Source organism: Stegostoma tigrinum, chromosome 32 (genome assembly GCF_030684315.1).
Source record: "Stegostoma tigrinum isolate sSteTig4 chromosome 32, sSteTig4.hap1, whole genome shotgun sequence".
NCBI lineage: Eukaryota > Metazoa > Chordata > Chondrichthyes > Orectolobiformes > Stegostomatidae > Stegostoma > Stegostoma tigrinum.
This window is the reverse complement of record NC_081385.1, coordinates 38,199,903-38,219,599: the sequence shown is the minus strand read 5'-3', so window position 1 is coordinate 38,219,599 and position 19,697 is coordinate 38,199,903. Positions and strand designations below refer to the sequence as shown.

The window sequence follows — 19,697 nt, the reverse complement described above, 5'->3', positions numbered from 1 at the left end:
TATAGACAGGGTGGATAGCAAGAAGCTTTTCCCCCCTGCCAGAGTGGGGGACTCAGTTACAAGGGGTCATGATTTCAAGGTGAGAGGGGAAAAGTTTAGGGGAGATGTGTGTGGAAATTCTTTATGCAGAGGGTGGTGCGTGTCTGGGACGGGTTGCCAGCAGAGATGGTAGAGGTGGGCACGACAGTGTCATTTAAGATGTATCTAGACAGATAAATGAATGGGCAGGGAGCAGAGGGATACAGATACTTGGAAAATAGGCGATAGGTTTAGATAGAGGATCTGGATCGGCGTCAGCTTGGAGAGCCAAAGGGCCTGTTCCTGTGCTGTAATTTTCCTTTTTCTTTGTAAATAAATTAAATATTGTCAATAAAAACCCAAATTGTCTGCAAGCTCTGTTTCCTTAGCTAAATCAGTTAGTTTGACCTCATACTGGTATGTCCCTTTTCCCCTGAGGGAAACATACCTGTGTAACTCCCAATGGTAACAAAGTGTGGAGCTGGATGAACACAGCAGGCCAAGCAGCAACTCAGGAGCACAAAAGCTGACATTTCGGGCCTAGACCCTTCATCGAAGATGGATTCACTTGAGACTGAGTACTTTTCTCCCTCAGGGGGTTTGAATTTGCCAGACAGCTGCAGGTTTGGCACGAAGAAGCTAAACAGCCATTTTTGTGAAGCAGGATATGTGAATCCTTGTACCCCTTTCCACTACATGTATGAAGTGTGCTGACTAGCATACAGTAATACATTGCGGGGATTGCTTGGCTCAACATCTTAACACTGGTGCTTGCGGAAGCTTGTTGTGAGAAAATTAGCTTCCCTACAAATTGGCTGCCCACCTTTCATTTATTCCTTACCCCCTCTCCCACCCTATCTTCTTTGTAAAAACCGACATTTCCTCAACACCATCAGTTCTGAGGAAGGGTCACCGGATCCCAACGTTAACTGTGATTTCTCCTCACAGATGCTGCCAGACCTGCTAAGCTTTTCCAGCAACTTCTATTTTTGTTTCTGATTTACAGCATCCGCAGTTCTTTAGGATTTTAAAAGTCCCCCTTGTTAATCTTGAACTTCTCCATGGCCTTGCATCTCCCTGTCTCTATAATCTCCTTGAACTACACATGTAAAGGATGTTGGTGAGACGTTGTCTGGAGTACTATATACAGATCTGGTCACCCTGCTACTGAAAGGATATCAGTAGAGGGGGTTCAGAAAAGATTTACAAGAATGTTACTGGGAATGAAAGGAAGTTAAGGGATTCATTCAAGACAGGCAGGTCAGAAAAAGTAAAGCAAGTAAAAAAAAAAGGCCGACTTCTACTCCTTCTATCTTTTTCCTAGAGGCATAAAAAGCTGGACGTCAAGCACTTAAAATGGGTGGAAAACATATTAGGCAGAAGAAGCAACAAGTGCTAGAATAACCAAAACAGCAGCCTCAAAATTTGAAGCTGATCAACGTATGACCAACAACTTGTTCCGAAACAGCTGCGTTTAGATTTGAGATTTAACAGGTGGCTATTCAGAGGAGCAAAGAGGAAACCTCAGTTGCAAGCAGATCCTTCTACTGCCCTTCACAAGCTTACAAACTGCAGGGAAGATTAGGAAGGCAGTAATCAATTGTGTTTTCAGTAACCAGGTAAGGCACTGCCACTGGGGGTAACAACTGCAACAAAGTCAAGGTCTCCGATTCAAAGCACTTGTTTGGAGAACCAGGTCCATTCAGGGCTGAGGTAACTCCATCACCAGTGGTCTGCTTTTTAAATAATTCACTCTAAATTAGCAAAGAGAAATATTAAATAAAATATCTTTTGGCACCAGGTTAACCAAAAAAAAAAAAAACTGGTTTTCAGATGGATAACTGGGATAACAGATGACAGCGACCGCAATCCTATCTAATCCATTCAGGTATTCAGAAGCCGAACCTAGAAGCACTATGTAGTGAGACCCTGCAGAAGAAGCTGGACAGATATTAAACGAGCAATCAGTCATTGGTTTACAATTTGTTGGAGCAATGCCAGCATGGACCAAGGCAAGGGTCTATATGAAAAGAGACTGCACAATGCACACCCACTTTCTCAGCCCAGTTAAAATTACAAACAAGGTTGAGAGACAGAAAATGTGCCCCCAAAAGTTAAATCAACTGAATAGCCTGTTAACAAGTACAACAGAGAAAGGCAACGAGAGAAGCTGGGACTTTCCAGTCAATTAAATTGACCCAACAGTCAGAGACCTTCTCTTTCCATTCACAGGGATAAAAGAGAAAATCAGAGTTTTGGCAAAGATCTGTAGCTCAAGTCGTGGATGAAGTTGTTGACATGCTCATCGAGCTGGCTTGTTCTTGTTCAGGAGGAATAAAGGAGGACATGTTTGCTTGGAACCAGAGGAAGTGAGTGAGGTCCTTAATAGAACTTTGCATCTGTCTTCCCCAAAGAAAAGGACATGAATGATAATAAGATTAGGGAGGGGTATGTTGATATTCTGAAGCATATTGATATCAAGAAAATGATGATGTTGGGTCTCTTGAAAAACATGAACGCATCTAAGTCCCCATGGTTGGAACGGATCTATCCCAAAATACTGACGGAGGCAGGGGTGTAGAATGTTGAGGCTTTGACAGAAACTTGAATCCTCTTTAGGTCCCAGAAAGCTGGCAAAAAGCCAATGTTGTTTCTTTGTTAAAGAAGAGCAACAGGGATAATCCAAAAAATTAGAGGCTGGTGAGCCTTATATCAATGGTAGAGAAGTTATTGTAAAGGATTTTTAGAGACAAGGTTAACTTGCTTTTGAAGAAAATTCGGACATATTAGGATTAGTCAGTTTGATTTTATGTGGAGAAGGTCTTATCTCTCAAATTTGATTGTGTTTTATGAGAAAGTGATGACAATGATTGATGAGGATAGGGCAATGGAAGTTGTCGACGTGGACTTTACTAAAACATTTGAAACGGTCCCTCGTGGTATGCTGGTCCAGAAGATGAAGGCTCATTTAAACCATAATGAGTTGGCAAGTTGAATACTAAGTTTACTTTGTCACAGGAGACAAAGAGTACTTGTGGAAGGGTGTTTCTCCTGACTGAAGGTCTGAGACCAGTGGTGCTTTGCAAGGATCAGTGGGACCTCTGCTGTTTGTAATATACATATGATTTGGGTGAAAAAGTAAACAAACAGTCTGATTTCTGCAACTGTGAAAATTATTGAAGGATACAGCAGGATATAGACCAGTTGGGAAATTGGGCAGAGAAATAGTAGCTGTGGTTTCATGCGAACAAGTGAGAGGTAATGCATCCTGGGAGGTCAAATGCAAGAAGAAAGTGTACAGTAAATGGCAGGATCCTTAGCAGTACTGATATACAGAGGGAAACTGGGATGCAAGTGCATAGCTCTTGAAAGTGGCAACACAAGTGGATCAGGTGGTAAAAGGTGTAGGATATGCCCAGACCAATAAAGGCAGAGTATAAAAGTTGGCCATTCATTTGCAGCAACGTAAGACTATGAGGCCACATTTGGAGTATGGTGTGCAGTTCTGGTCACCACACTATAGGAAGGAAGTGGAGGTTTTGGACAGAATGCAAAAGAGGTTTACCATGATGTTACATGGATTACAGCGTATTAACTATAAGAGAGTGCATAAACTTGGATTGTTTTCTCCAGAGCATCAGAGGCTGAGGGGCAATCTAATACAAGTACATGATACAAATACCAACATGATCAATACAGACTTGGTGGAATGAAGGGCACACCCCTGAGCAATTCTGTTCTATGTTCTACATCCAGTACCACCCTAGTCCACATGCCATCCCAAGAGACTGCTAGCCCAATGTGGAAGTTGGCCTCCTCCAAACAGTCAATGGTGTGGTTCTGACAACAATCACCAAACGCTAATGCTCTTTGTTGTTCTAGGAAGGGCCAACAAATGATGTTAACTGACATTGTTTAACTGTTAGTACCAGCTGCTGAATTATTTACCGACCAGAACAGGAGATCATAGGATACTTCATAGTGTTGTTCAAAATCAAACAGCATATTTAAAATAGTTTCTGCTATAAATTCCATATTTAAAATAATTGACAAAAAAAGCAAACACAACAACATTCTTCTCATCACATCACACTGCCTACCTCATCCACTTTTGCTCCATACCCTAACAAAACACTAACCTAACGACACACACTTCTTGTCCAATCCCCACCAATGCATCCACATACTCCAAGCTGCCGTGAACTACACTCCACCCGACCCCACCATGTATATTAACACACCTGCACGCCATCACCAATTTTCATCTCCCCATTGTCAGCTACACCCCCCCCCTCACTACCCTGCTCTTAGTCTCCCTCCCACCTGCTCACTCTTAAACCGCCCAAACATCCACTCAGGCCCCCATTACTCCACTTTTTGCCTGCCCTTGCTATCCCACTCTCATCCAATCCTTAACCACACACTCTAATTCACTCTCTCACCATCTTGCTCTTACTCCACCCTCACCACCTTTGATCAATTCCTTGACCATTCACACTTCCCTGCCCTCCCAAGCCCCCTTCCACTATTCACACTTCCCCAACTCCTTTTTCAACCAGCAGGATTTAATTACTTCATCGCATGTAAGTCCTTGTGTTTCAACGGATCACAAGTCAAAATTTTGTTCAGACACATGTCACACAAGTTTGTCAGGCAAGCTGCAGAGCTCAAGCCCAATTCTCTTATCCATTATAAAGTAGCAACCAAAGTGGCTAGGAAAACGTGTATAAGCCATGTGGCCTCTTGAGATTGTGTGGCTATTTGATAAGACTTCGGCTTTAAGAAGTCCATTTTCCTGTTCTGAGAAAGGATCACCAGACCAAAACATTAACTCAGATTTCTTTTTCAGAGCTGCTGCCACACCAGCTGAGCTTTTCCAGCAACTTCTGTTTTTGTTCCATTTTCCTGTTTGTCTAGTGTAATCTTGACTCCCTTGACTTTTGATTTGCGAATCAAAACTTTCAGCTTGTCTTCAATACATATATATTGATTCAGCCTCCACAATTCTATGGGGAAGAAATTCCAGACTCATTATCCTCAGAACATTTCTCCTTACTTCTGTCCCTAGTGTTAAACTATGCCCCTTGGTTTGACACTTCCTCACATGTGGAAACATGAACACAGCATCCATCCTGCCACATTCTGTGGAAACATACACGTTTCACAGGCAATCACATCTTATTCTTCTCAATTTCAATGGGTATTGGCCCAACCTAGTTCGATGATAACAATACATATAATAATTCCTTCATCCCAGGAGGTCATGAGTTGAACATGCCCAGAATTATTTCTAACATAATGATATCCTTTCATATGGCAACCAAACATTGAACATAACTACAACATCTTTGGCCGAAAGCCATACTCAGCTGCAGTAACATTTCCCTAGCTACGTACTCAATTCATTCTACTCAAATAAAAAAAATTGTATGCTTTCTGAACCGGCATGCACCCTTTTTGATTCACCTACCCAGGTCTCTCCACACTTCAGTTCCAAAGTCTGTTTCCACTTACATAATATGCCGCTTTTCTATTTCTTCCCAAGTGGACGAGGTGACATTTTGTCACATTACAGTCTACTGCTGCGTTTTTGCTCCCTCACTTCAGCAAACCAAATCCCTTTGAAACCTTGTGCCGTCTTGGCAACTTACTGTCCTGCCTATCATTGTGCCATCAGTAAATTTAGCTAGCATATATTCAGTTCTTGATTAGTGGTCGGCAATGGCAGTCTCAAATACAGTAAGGGTACTAACACCTTCAAATAGCCCACCATCAGCATACCAGCCACCACCATAGTAAAGTTTGTGGCCAACCAGCATTTTTTCCCCACTATGCTCGCAAGAACAGTGTCATATAGCATAGAGTTGGTAAGAACTGTAGATGCTGGAGAATCTGAGATAACAAGGTGTTAAGCTGGATGAACACAGCAGGCCAAGCAGCAGCAGAGGAGCAGGAAGGCTGACATTTCGGTCCCAGATCCTCCTTCGTTTTCTGAAGGAGGGTCTAGGCCCGAAATTTCAGCCTTCCTGCTCCTCTGATGCTGCTTGGTCTGCTGTGGTCGTCAAGCTGTACACGTTGTTTATCTCATAGCACAGAAATGGGCCATTCGGCACATCACGTCTATGCTGAACAATAAACACCAAGCTGGGCTAATTCCATTTACCTATACTTCGCATATAACCTGTTATGCCTTGGCATTTTAAGTATTCATCCAAATGCTTCTTAAATGTCGCAAGAGTACCTGCCTCCACCACCCCCTCAGGCAGCATGTTCCATATTTCTACCACCCTCTGGGTAAAAAAGTTTTTCCTCAGACCCCCACTAAACCACTTGTTCTTCAGCTTAAATTTATGCTCTCTGGATTTAAACATATTTGGCATGGGGAAAAGGTTTGCACAATGTACTCTATCTTTGCCATTCATAATTTGGTATACCTCAATCAGACTGCCCCCTCAGCCTCCTCTGCTCCAAGGAAAACAACCCATCCTATCCAGTCTCTCCTCATAACTGATACTTTCTATGCCAGGCAACATCCTGGTGGATCTCCTCTGCATCATCTCCAGTGCAATCACAACCTGTATGCCTTCTTGATCACTCCGCTGATCCATGCTGACACTTTCGGTGACCAAAGTCCCTTTGTTCTTCATACTCCATCAGGACTTACCACTCATGAGTTATATCGTTCTTTTATTAGCCCTCCCAGAATGTATTGCCTCATACTTATCAGGGTTAAATTTCATCTGTGTTTGCTCTTTATCTGTATGACTGTAGGCTAAGACCATTTTCCTCACCATCAATCACTAATTTTGTGTCATCTAAACTTCCTAATTATCCCTTCTACATTCACATCCAAGTTGTTAATATACAAAACAAATAGCAAGGATCCCAGCACCAATCCCTGTGATACACCTCTAGTTAAAGGAGTATGCCGAGTATTGCATAGGTAATGAACTTTAGATTACTGCATACAACTATACACAACCTAAAGGAAGGGTGTTGTTAAACTTGAGGGGGTGCAGACAAGACGCTGCTGGAACTGGAGGGTTCGAGTTATTGGGAGAAGCTGAACAGAGAGATTCTTGTGCAGAAAAGGGCCTTCAGACCATCAAGTCTGCAATAACAACTACTGCTAAAGGTGCATTCATCCCAATTTTCTGCACCTGTCCCAGATCCTTGAAATGTTATAATTCTTTCAAGTGCTCATCCAAATATTTTTTTCTAAAGGTTATAGGGTTTCTGGTTTCCACTACCTTCCCGAGCAGTGCTTTCCAGATTCCCAACAGCTGCTGAACTAAGAAGTTGCTTTCCCCTCGAACACTATGTCCCGCCCCTTATCCTAAAACTATGCCCCTTGATATTGACCCCTCAAACAAGGAGAACAGGTGCTCTCTATTTAACCTGTCCATATCCCACATAACCTTATACTTCAATCATGCCCCCCTCAGAGTCTTTTCTGCTCTAAAGTAAACAATGCCTATCTAGTCTCTCCTTACAGCTCAGTTTCTGGTAAACCTCCTCCGTAGCCCCTCGAATGCAATCAGATCCTTCCTGTAGTGAGGTGACCAGAAGCGTACACAGTAGTCCACCTGTGGTCTGACCAACGTTCTGTACAACTCCAACATTACCTTCTTGCTCTTATACTGAACTCCATGACTAATGAAAGTAAGTGTTCCATATGCCATCTTAATTATCCTATTCACATGCTCTGCTGACTTCAGGGATCTATGAATAATTAACTCAAGATCCCTTTGTTCCTTGAAGCTACTCAGTGTCCTGCGTTCATTAAATACTCCCTTATCTTCTTTCTTCTTCCAAAGAGGAAAAAGAGGAGGGGGTGTAGCACTACTAATCAGAGAGGGTATCACAGCTACAGAAGCTTCCGTTGTCGAGGAAGATCTGCCTACCGAGTCAGTATGGGTGGAAATTAGGAACAGCAAGGGAGTAGTCACCTCGTTAGGGGTTTACTACAGGCCCCACAATAGCAGCAGGGAGATTGAAGAAAGCATAGGTCGGCAGATTTTGGAAAAATGCGGACGTAGTAGGGTTGTTGTAATGGGTGAATTTAACTTTCCCAATATTGAGGTGGAACCTCCTTCGAGCAGAAGATTTGAATGAAGCTGTTTTTGTAAGGGGTGTTCAGGAGGGTTTCCTAACTCAGTACGTTGACAGGCCGACGAGGGGAGAGGCCATTCTAGACTTGGTGCTCGGAAACGAGCCGGGGCAGGTATCAGATCTTGTGGTGGGAGAGCATTTTGGTGATAGTGACAAATAACTGCCTCACATTCTACATAGCTATGGAGAAGGAGAGGATTAGGCAAAATGGGAGGATATTTAATTGGGGAAGAGGAAACTATGATGCGATTAGACATGAGTTAGGAAGCATGGACTGGGAGCAATTGTTCCATGGTAAAGGCACTGTAGACATGTGGAGACAGTTTAAGGAACAGTTGTTGCGAGTGATGAATAAATATGTCCCTCTGAGACAGGGAAGAAGGGGTAAGATAAAGGAACCTTGGATGACGAGAGCGGTGGAGCTTCTCGTCGAAAGGAAGAAGGTAGCTTACATAGGAGGAGGAAGCTAGGGTCAAGCTCAGCTCGAGAGGATTACAGGCAGGCAAGGAAAGAGCTCAAAAATGGTCTGAGGAGAGCCAGGAGGGGGCACGAGAAAGGCTTGGCAGATCGGATTAGGGAGACCACAAAGGCATTTTACACTTATGTGAGGAATAAGAGAATGGTCAAAGAAAGAGTAGGGCCAAACAGGGATAGCATAGGGAACTTGTGTGTGGAGTCTGAGGTGGTAGGGGAAGCCCTAAATGAGTTTTTTGCTTCTGTCTTTACGAAAGCGAACTTTGTAGTGAATGAAACCTTTGAAGAGCAGGTGTGCATGCTGGAATGGATAGAGATAGAGGAAGCTGATGTGCTGAAAATTTTGTCAAACATTAAGATTGACAAGTCACCAGGCCCGGACCAGCTTTGTCCTCGGCTGCTTTGGGAAACGAGAAATGCAATTGCTTCGCCACTGGCTAAGATCTTTGCATCCTCGCTCTCCACTGGAGTCGTACCTGAGGACTGGAGAGAGGCAAATGTAATTCCTCTCTTCAAGAAAGGAAATAGGGAAATCCCCGGCAATTACAGGCCAGTAAGTCTCACGTCTGTCGTCTGCAAGGTGTTAGAAAGGATTCTGAGGGATAGGATTTATGACCGTCTGGAAGAGCATGGCTTGATTAAATGCAGTCAACACGTCTTTGAGGGGGGCAGGTCATGCCTCACAAACCTTATCGAGTTCTTTGAGGATGTGACTAGAAAAGTTGATGAGGGTCAAGCTGTGGATGTGGTGTATATGGACTTCAGCAAGGCATTTGATAACGTTCCCCATGGTAGGCTCATTCAGAAGGTCAGGAGGAATGGGATACAGGGGAACTTAGCTGTCTGGATACAGAATTGGCTGGCCAACAGAAGACAGCAAGTGGTAGTAGAAGGAAAATATTCTGCCTGGAAGTCAGTGGTGAGTGGTGTTCCACAGGGATCTGTCCTTGGGCCTCTACTGTTTGTAATTTTTATTAATGACTTGGATGAGGGGATTGAAGGATGGGTCAGCAAGTTTGCAGACGACACGAAGGTTGGAGGTGTCGTTGACAGTATAGAGGGCTGTTGTAGGCTGCAGCGGGACATTGACAGGTTACAGAGATGGGCTGAGAGGTGGCAGATGGAGTTCAACCTGGATAAATGCGAGGTGATGCATTTTGGAAGGTTGAATTTGAAAGCTGAGTACAGGATTAAGGATAGGATTCTTGGCAGTGTGGAGGAACAGAATGATCTTGGTGTGCAGATACATAGATCCCTTAAAATGGCCACACAAGTGGACAGGGTTGTTAAGAAAGCATATGGTGTTTTGGCTTTCATTAACAGGGGGATTGAGTTTAAGAGCCATGAGATCTTGTTGCAGCTCTATAAAACTTTGGTTAGACCGCACTTGGAATACTGCGTCCAGTTCTAGTCGCCCTATTATAGGAAAGATGTGGATGCTTTGGAGAGGGTTCAGAGGAGGTTTACCAGGATGCTGCCTGGACTGGAGGGCTTATCTTATGAAGAGAGGTTGACTGAGCTCGGACTTTTTTCAATGGAGAAAAGGAGGAGGAGAGGGGACCTAATTGAGGTGTACAAGATAATGAGGGGCCGAGATAGAGTTGATAGCCAGAGACTATTTCCCAGGGCAGAAAAGGCTAACACGAGGGGTCATAGTTTTAAGCTGGTTGGAGCAAAGTATAGAGGGGATGTCAGAGGTGGGTTCTGTACACAGAGTTGAGAGAGCATGGAATGCGTTGTCAGCAGCAGTTGTGGAAGCAAGGTCATTGGGGACATTTAAGAGACTGCTGGACATGCATATGGTCACTGAAATTTGAGGGTGCATACATGAGGATCAATGATCAGCACAACATCGTGGGCTGAAAGGCCTGTTCTGTGCTGTACTGTTCTATGTTCTAAAGTGCATCATCTCACATTTAACAGGGTTAAATACCATTTGCCATTGGTCTGCCCATCTGACCAACCCATTTGTATCATCCTGGAACCTACAATTATCATCCTGTATTAACCACTCTACCAAGTTTAGTGTCATTTGCATATTTGCTTAACAGTAGCCCGCACATTTTCATACGTGTAATTTATGTACGTAACAAAAAAATATGGGTCCCAGTACCATCCCTTGTTCGATTTTCTACATATTGATACGGAAAACTCCCTTGGATACATTTTAAGAAATTCACCCCCCTCTAAGTGTGACTATCCCAATTCATGTTGGTAAAGTTGAAATCCCCTAGTATAATTACCCATTTATTATCCTTACGCACCTCTGTGAACCATCTATGTATTTGCTCCTCTATTTCCCACTGACTCTGTGGGGGCCTATCATATACTCCCAGTAAAGTAACTGCACCCGTAACATTCCTCAGTTCTACCTACAAAAAGTGTCGTTTCAGGACCTTTCAAAGATATCATTCTATTTATTACAGCAATTTAATTAGTGGTAGTCGACCATCACTCTTTTTACACCCTCCTCTGTCTCTCAAAGATCCTATAGCATTGAATGTTAAGTTGCCAGTCCAGCCCTTCCTTGAACTACATTTCTGTGACCGCAACAATATCATACTTCCATGTGTCAATCCGCACCATGAACTCAGTCTTACCTATTACACTATTACCTTTAAAGTAAAGGCCACACAGCCTTGCTTTATTCACTTGACAGTCAACATAGCTGAACAGGTTGGAGTTTTTTTTTGAAGCAGTGGAGACTGAGGGGTCAACCTCGAGAGGTTTATAAAATCACGAGAGGCACAGGTATGGTGAATAGCCAAGGTCTTTTCCCTTGGGTTAGGGAGTCCAAAACTAGAGCGAAAAAGTTTAAGGTGAGAAGGGGAAAAATTTACAAGGAACCTGAGGGGTAACTTTTTCACGCAGAGGGTGGTGCATGCATTTAATGAGCCACCAGGGCAACTGGTGAAGGCCAGTACAATTAGAACATTCAAAAGGCATCTGGATGGGTATATGAATAGGAAGGATTCAGAGGGATATGGGACAAACACTGCCAAATGAGGCTAGGTCAGATTGGGATTTCTGGTCTGTGTGGACAAATTGGACTGAAGCGTCTGTTTCCATACTTATTAGGGCTGAAAGCATTTCTATCATCCACGAGGGACAAACTAAGGGTGTGATGGAAAACGCTTCCGTTGTCTGGAAGAGTGTGACTTCAACATGACTCAAACATCTCAACACCACGCATGTTCAAGTAGTCCACTTGACTTGCAACCCCGTTAATGCACATTCCTTCTAGCAGCTGCAGTGCATATTAGTCACAAAATTCACATCAACAACTTGCAAAGACTTTTCTAACAGCACCTTCCAAACCACAATTTCTAGACAGACACAGAAGCAGGCCTATCAGAACACTGACACCTCCAAGTTCCCCTCCAAATTAGAAAAAAGTCTTTACTTGAAAATTTCATCACTCTTCCTTTATTGTGACAATGTCAAAACCCGGGAAATCCTTCCGACACAGTACAGTAGGTATACCTTCATCGCACAGCACAGAGGTTCACTATCATGTTGTATTACCACTTCTTCAATTAAGACAACTAGATGGGTAAACATAGCAACGACACCCACATTCCAAGCATGAATTAAAATAAGGGTGCAGACAGACTTAGGCCCCTGATTTAATTAATTTCTTAATTCACCAAGTAATCCCAAGAGTCCCCTACATCAAACCTATAAACCAATGTGATTCGATTTCCTAACAAACTGGCACCCTCTTAAGCTGTATGAATCATTGTTCTCTTTGAGATTTGGTATGTCTGCATTTTTTGTTCTAATGAATGCAAGATGAAAAGCTTAAACAACAGGTTTCTTTTAAGCATTATTCATTTAGTTTTGTCCTATCATGCAACTGTAATACACATACAATGCTCAACTTAATGTACATCAAAGGCTACTAAACTGGTATAAAAGTAGTAAATTCCTTCATTGTAGCATCTTGTACAGATTCACTTTTAAGAATGCACGAATAGGGAAAGCACAGTTTCAAGGCTGTGTTTTGGTTCAAAATGGCACAGTACTTACCCAGACATTTAACAGGAATCACTATATGAGTATGACCTCGACACCGTTTCTTTCCCATTTTACACCAGTTATCAATGCTGACTGGTTCATTCGCTTCCACCACGTTAGTAATTTGAAGCTCGGAATAAATCTAACAAAAAGTAAACACCGTGAAAAGTATTAACATTTTGATGATGTTCTTGGAAAAGATGACTCACATGCAGTTCAATCAGAGGCACATCAAATGAGACAAGGGAGTCAGTGGTCCGCCTAGACATCCAATGTAGAAAGTGTCTTAAACCTACAGTGACTGATGCTTTCAGTCACATTGTGCCTGTGTAAAAAGTCAATTAATTTCTGACAACACCTCATTCCCAGGCTCACCTCTCGACAGTACTGCAGAAACTCTTCCTTCGTTTCTAGACAGCTTTTGGTTCCTGAAGGGTCAGGTTCCCATTTTCCAGTCTGAATGTTGACATGCATATTCAGCTTCCCACAAAACATAGCAATCTGTGGTTCTGCCACTGCAAATCCAGCTCCAGTATTGGCTGCCAAAGCCTGAAACATAAAAGGACGCAATCAATCATCTCACTCGTGATTTTTCATTCAGGAACTTCCTTGCCTTTCCCAACCTACCACAAGCATTAGGATGAGTTATTCCAACACCAAAAGGTGGATCACAACACCAAACTATAAACCAGGCTCGGAGTTTTTACCACAGCATTTCATCTCAGGCTTCAAAACACAGGATTACCGTTAAATAAATATCGAACACTTATCCCGTTGTACCTATATATCCCCATCAGGCTTTTTTCAATTTTGTCTTTTACCAAAATGTCATCTCATGACCAACCAAACTTATTCAATGCCAGGAGATAAGGAGGATCGAGCTGGATGAACACAGCAGACCAAGCAGCATCAGAGGAGAAGGAAGGATGACGTTTTGGGCCCAGACCCTTCTTTCTGAAGGAGGGTCCAGGCCTGAAACGTCAGCCTTCCTGCTCCTGTGATGCTGCTTGGCCTGCTGTGTTCATCTAGCTCTACACCTTGTTATCTCAGATTCTCCAGCATCTGCAGTTCCTACTATCTCTTATTCAATACCAACCTGCCTTCACTTTATGGTTAAGTGTGGTTCCGCTGTACTTGTCACCATAACAAAGGCCGACTTTTCTTGCTGAATTGTATTCTATGTTTCTGAGTAGTAAATATTTCACTGTTTATCATTTTGGATCATCCTGAGAATATGAAAAGCATAATCTCCATCTTATCAAAGCAACAACCACAGAGCCAAAGATGTTTACCACCGTAATATGATAAGATGGCATTTATATTTTATGACTGCTTAACAAACAATGTACTACAAATTCCTGCACAATCAGCATGTGCAATCACCAGACATTCTTTCAAAATCATCTGCCTTCAGAACATGATTTCAAAGCAGTGGCGCAGGGCACCAGTTTACACTGGAGAATAGAGGTGGTTACCAAAGGCAGCTGAAACTGCAGATCTGAGATCAGTGCATTTTAAACAATGCTGTAGACCTCTTTAACTCTAATATTGACAGTTATCCTGTCTAATCATTTAACCACTATATATCAATTCAATGCAGTGTCTAGTGTGTCTGCAGTGGAAAACATGTCATTCTAATTAACTTGTGGAAAAAATGCTTCAGCAGCTACTTAAAATTGCGCTTTGACAGGAAATATTGTGTTGAATGCTTAATAAACAAGCACCACCCATGTTGTGCCCAAATAGGTGGGGCTCTCCAGTCTAAATATAACTGGAATTGCTTTCAGTACAGCTGAACTGAAGGCAAACAGATACGAAATTGATGCCAACTATTTTATTGCATCTGCTGTGCATCTCTGACTGTGGGAACGTTAGATTGAAACTGTAATTACTTTTGAAGCAAACACAAACATAGAACACCTCTTTCTCACCAGCTGCTCTTCTCAATCACCTCAGGTCTTCCACCAAGTTGGACATGTGACATTTCTCACGTCACCAACTCCAGCATTTCTTCATACATGTTCCTTACACATCTCAAACAGTTCAACATTTTCAATGGGTTGATCTGCAACTCCTCACTGAAATCCCGTGGTGCCCTTCCACCATACAAGTCTCTAGGCTTGGCATGGCCTTCACGTGGTCTCCAGGCAATTCTACAGCAGAGCAATCTCCACGCCTCATGAAAAGTGAAGCCCAGCACGTCTGGAGCCATGGTCTAGTATGGGGTGGAGGCTAGGTGCCAGCATTGCCTGGGCTGAAAGACTGTTGTTCCGAACTTTTATTTCTACAATGCTGGACTTGTTACTTTTCTATTTTCTAAGATCTTGTAACTGAAGGTGGTGTACCCAGGTACCTTTGTACTTAAGGTAGTGCTGTAAGCTGTGACGTATAAACGTTTAATCATACTCATTTCAGTATGTGATAATAAAGCAAATACAATTGTGTTTTGAGATAACAAGGTGTGGAGCTGGATGAGCACAGCAGGCCAAGCAGCATCAGAGGAGCAGGAAGGCTAAGATGTTGCTTGACCTGCTGTGTTCATCCAACTCCATTCCTTGTGATCTCGGAATCTCCAGCATCTGCAGTTCCTATTATCTTTGATACAATTGTGTTTTGGGAGGTTCTGGAATCAACAGAATTAACCAGTCCTCAATAGTGACAAACCCTTGGGCAATGCAGGATCAAAAGGGCTTTTCTTTCTCAGTGGTTGCTCTGTTTCAGCTTTGTCAGGCTTCAAATGAGCCTTGCCTAGTTCTATCACCTTAATGGTAAATAAATCTCAATCACAACATGTGTGTGTCAGTGTCAATAAACCTAAAGTTGCAAAAACTAATGAAAACTAAATTTAAATAGTTCTCCAGTTACTGTTTCAACTGCCACGCTTAGCAATCTATGTAGTGTCTCAACTCTCATCATTTTTCTCATCCTTAACATTGCTCAAAATTCCTCGGTTTAATCACTTGAGTTGTTCAACCTCTGCGCAGTGTAGACGTTATGTAGTTTGCTCAACTCGATCAACACAGTCTACGATTTTTAACATCCTGCATTAAAAAATGTTTAGCCCCTTTGAGAGCCTTGTTTCACTAATTTGTGTCAACAGTCAGATGTCATCCTGCCTTTGCTGCTCGTAAATGTTCCAAAGAGAGACTAAAACTGCAGCCCATCTGTTCAAATTAGTAATTATTTAACTCATACTAAATTGCAATCCTGTAAGGCTCATACAGACCAGAGACTCTGGGGCTACCAGAATCTGCATTTCGCGTTACCTTGAAAATGAAAAAAGTCTCATGGTACTTGATAAATTAAGCCAAAAAAATCATTCTGTCTCCTGTTTCTAGTAGCAGGAACTCAAGATGTTATGCTCTAAAGCTATGACACTAATGTCAGTCAATTGACTCAAGTCTGGGTATCTGAGCCAGATATTTAAAAACAACACGAGAAATGGATTCTGAATGCTGTAGTCAGTAACTTTCATCATGTCAAAATCAAAATAAACTGCACATTTACAGCTCACAAAAATTAGACATATACTTATTGTGGCCACTCTCAATAATGTACAAAGATTTATCTTCCATATGTCAGTGTCCCTGCAAAACAACTGATTAAAATTGTACATGACTTGTAGTAAACTGACTATGGCACCAGCATTCAAAATATACCAGATCAGCAAGGGAATTCACCTGAAAATCCCAAAAAGAGCCTGTAACAAAAAAAATCAAAAGATGGGAATGAAAAATTAGGGAAGTCGTTCTCACACACAAAACCTTTGCACCAAAGCTCCTCTGCACCCCAAAAGGAACTGAGAAAATGAAGCCCATGTACCAGAAGTGGGAAGATAGTGTTTCTTCAGTCAGCCTGTGCATTAAGTTTGGCAAAGTCAGAACTCAAGAGTTGCTCTTCCAGTTTCAAATTTTGTCTCTCCCACGCTCACTGCTCCAGCTCCTTCAATAATAGGTTCCCCATTGTCACTTTTCAAGCTCCTCCAGAGATCGAATCAAGGCCTGGGAGATAGCCACACAGCCTTGGACCAGCTTCTACCCATGCAGAAGAGGCCAGGTCTCCAGGTTCACTATTCACTGTGGCAGTTTGCAAGATGTCATTTTGAATGATGGTGGGAATTGAAAAAAACTGCATAAGTAACAGTTAATAGAAGGGTCGAGTTCCAGGCTAGCTAGCTCTATGTTGCAGTATTACCTGGTGTGGTTTTGCCCTTGTGCATCGTTTGACCCTTGGGTAGTCACTATCCCAAAAAATTTCTTCGACACTCACTTTAAACAGAAAGGAATCTTGAAATCAACAAATGCTGTACAGTGCTCACTGCTTGTAATGAATGTTAAAAAGGGCTGTAGATTCAAGACTCATTCCCACTAAGTTACCTTGTGCCAAGTGGTTGGAATTTATTGGGAATACAACAATTAGAAGGTTTACAAATTACATGTGATGCAATGGAAGTCTTAGGTAGTTAAATCAGGCATATTTCCCTGATATGGTTTAAAAACATACATAAATATCGGCTCTAGAATATTAACGTTTTGAAAGTTGTCCTTGACTTAAATAATTTTGGAATCTATCTTGATGAAATGCCACAACGCATCTTAGGAAGTTGCGCATTCTGCTGATGGTTAGACTGCAGAATGCACTTTCAGCTCAGAATCACAACTCAGGGCAAAGCAAACTTGACAGTCTGTATTAGTATGACAATTAAATGTGCAATTTTCATTAATTTGTAAATAAAAGACGCTGTGTGTTTTTAATGGTTGCAGCTGTTTTCTGAACTTTAAATATAAATGCTAATGATGTTTCTTTCCCCAATAAGAACTCATTTCATTTTTGCCTTTATTTTACGATTTTTTCAATACTAAACATCTCACTGCATGTCCAATTAGATAGACAGTTCCCTGCATTACTTTGCCCACTACATTGACAAAACCAGGTTTAGAACAGAAGCAACAGATATCTGGATGAACAGCCCGTTACTTCTAGTAATCAGAGTCAAGAGTTGGGAAATTAACATGGAAGACTGAAGGAATTACAGGTTACAGTATGATATAGATAGAGTGGCCAGATGGACAAAGTACTTGTCTCACACCATTAAGATTTGCCTTACTCAAATTTAAAAATTTTCATGCGGGGCTTATCTTTTTCCTTAACCATTTAAACAAGTAGAATTATGATCACTAGATCCAAAGCATTCCCCTATCACCACTTTAGTCAGTCGCTCTGTCGTTGTGCCAAGAGAAGGTCAAGTTCAGCTCCTTCTCTAGTCAGAACATTTGCATATTGATGAAAACGTTTGGGAACTCATTTAACATATTCTTCACCAACCAACCCTTTAATACAATGGCAGTCCCAGTCAATGGTTGGATAATTAAAATTATCGGCTATTACAACATTATTGTTCTTACATATTTCTGAGATCCCTTTAAATGTTGGTTTCTCAATTTCCCCCTGACTATTGGAGGTCCACAGTACAATCCCATTTATTGTCATGTGGATCTCACCAACTCAGGTGCGAGCTTAGTGAACAACCTCTTATCCAAGTATATCTTTTCTTAATTTGGGGACCAAACTGCACACAGTATTCAAGTTGCATTCACACAAAAATCTGTTTACCAATCTCTTTGCAGCCATGAACAACATGATACTTGCCTTCCTTTAATGTCACACTCTGGCACAATCTTAAAACAGAAGAGTAAAATAAACACACAAATATAAAGATAGAAAAACGAAGAAACACGAAAACGTAAGTAAAGTGAAATAAAAGATAGAGAAAGGGATAAAAAAGAAAGAAAACAGACAAAAAAAATTTAACAAAACAAAAACTGGATGAGTGGACAAGCCCCAGGCTCAGAAGCCCTATCCCACCACCATCTTACCAGAAATAAACTGCCACCCATTCACTGCTGCTGGGTCAAAAATCCTGCTATTCCCTCATTAATGACATTGTTGGCCTAGCTACAACATTTGGACTGCAATGGTTCACCATCACCTTCTCATGGGCAACTAGGGGTGAGCCAGCAATGCCCAAATCCTATAAGTGAAGAAAAGAAATAGTTGCTTAGGATGGAGCATCTTAGCTATGAAGCGAGGGTGGATAAGATATTTTCTTTAGAGCAGAGAAGTTTGAAGGAGAACTGATAGAGCTATACAGGATTGAGGGGCATGGACAGAGTGGTTAGGAAGCAGGTGTTTCTCTCAGAAAAGGGTCAATAACAAAGGGACATAATTTTACGATGAAAGGCAGGAGTTCTTGACTAGCCTGGAGAAAAAAAAAACTGTTCACCACAATGTGGTAGGAGTCTTCAATGCACAGCCTGGGCGAGTATTTGAGACAGGTAAACTCACAACCTTTAAAAAGTATTTGGACGAGCACTTGAAATATCATAACATTCAAGGCGATGGGCCCAGTGGTGAAAAGTGGAGACTAGTATAAATTTATTGCATTTTTGGCAGTACAGACTCAATGGGCCAAAGGGCCTCTTCTGCCACGTATTTTTCAAAGGAGAGTAATTTGGAATCAGGTTAGATACAGACAGAGAAGAGGAAAGATTGGATTGAGAGAGAAAGACAAAGAAAAGAGCAGAAAAGTAAGGTTTTATACTTTTTAAAACTGTATATTTTTAAGACCTGTAACAATCCACTCTTTGAAGCAATATTTACATTTATAGCTATTCACTTTGAGCCATAAAAGGTGATTTGCAGACATCAATAATCATAGCATTAGGATGGCACTCATGCTTTTAGCATGAAGGGTCTAGGTCCAAAACATCAGCTTTTGTGCTCCTGAGATGCTGCTGGGCCTGCTGCGTTCATCCAGCCTCACATTTCATTATCTTTAGTTACTATAGTTAGCTATGCAGCTATTAACTTAAATGGGCTGTTAACGTGCAAATGCAGCAACTTCATGAAAATCACAGGAAGGTTAAGGATGAGTTGAAACTATTGTTAAGCTAATAGTGAGACAAAGTAAATCAATCACCAATTTACAGCAATTCAAAATTCATGAGATATTTCTGCCTTGCCACAAGATGCTGGCTGTACTGTTCAACTTTAACTGTTAGCGGGCACTGCAGATG

At 41.8% G+C, this 19,697-nt stretch overlaps 1 protein-coding gene across 3 annotated transcripts in view; it reads right to left on the bottom strand.

The window, feature by feature from the left end:
• The window catches only part of aplp2 (amyloid beta (A4) precursor-like protein 2), a 233,397-nt gene that overhangs the window by 136,243 nt on the left and 77,457 nt on the right, over window positions 1–19,697 (bottom strand). For all 3 annotated transcript variants that reach the window (XM_048561995.1, XM_048561996.1, XM_048561997.1), the window contains exons 2-3: window positions 12,997–13,170; window positions 12,634–12,763 (exon numbers count right to left, since the gene is read on the bottom strand). In XM_048561995.1, coding sequence (XP_048417952.1) covers window positions 12,634–12,763; window positions 12,997–13,170 — 304 coding nt within the window. The remainder of the gene's footprint in view (window positions 1–12,633; window positions 12,764–12,996; window positions 13,171–19,697) is intronic.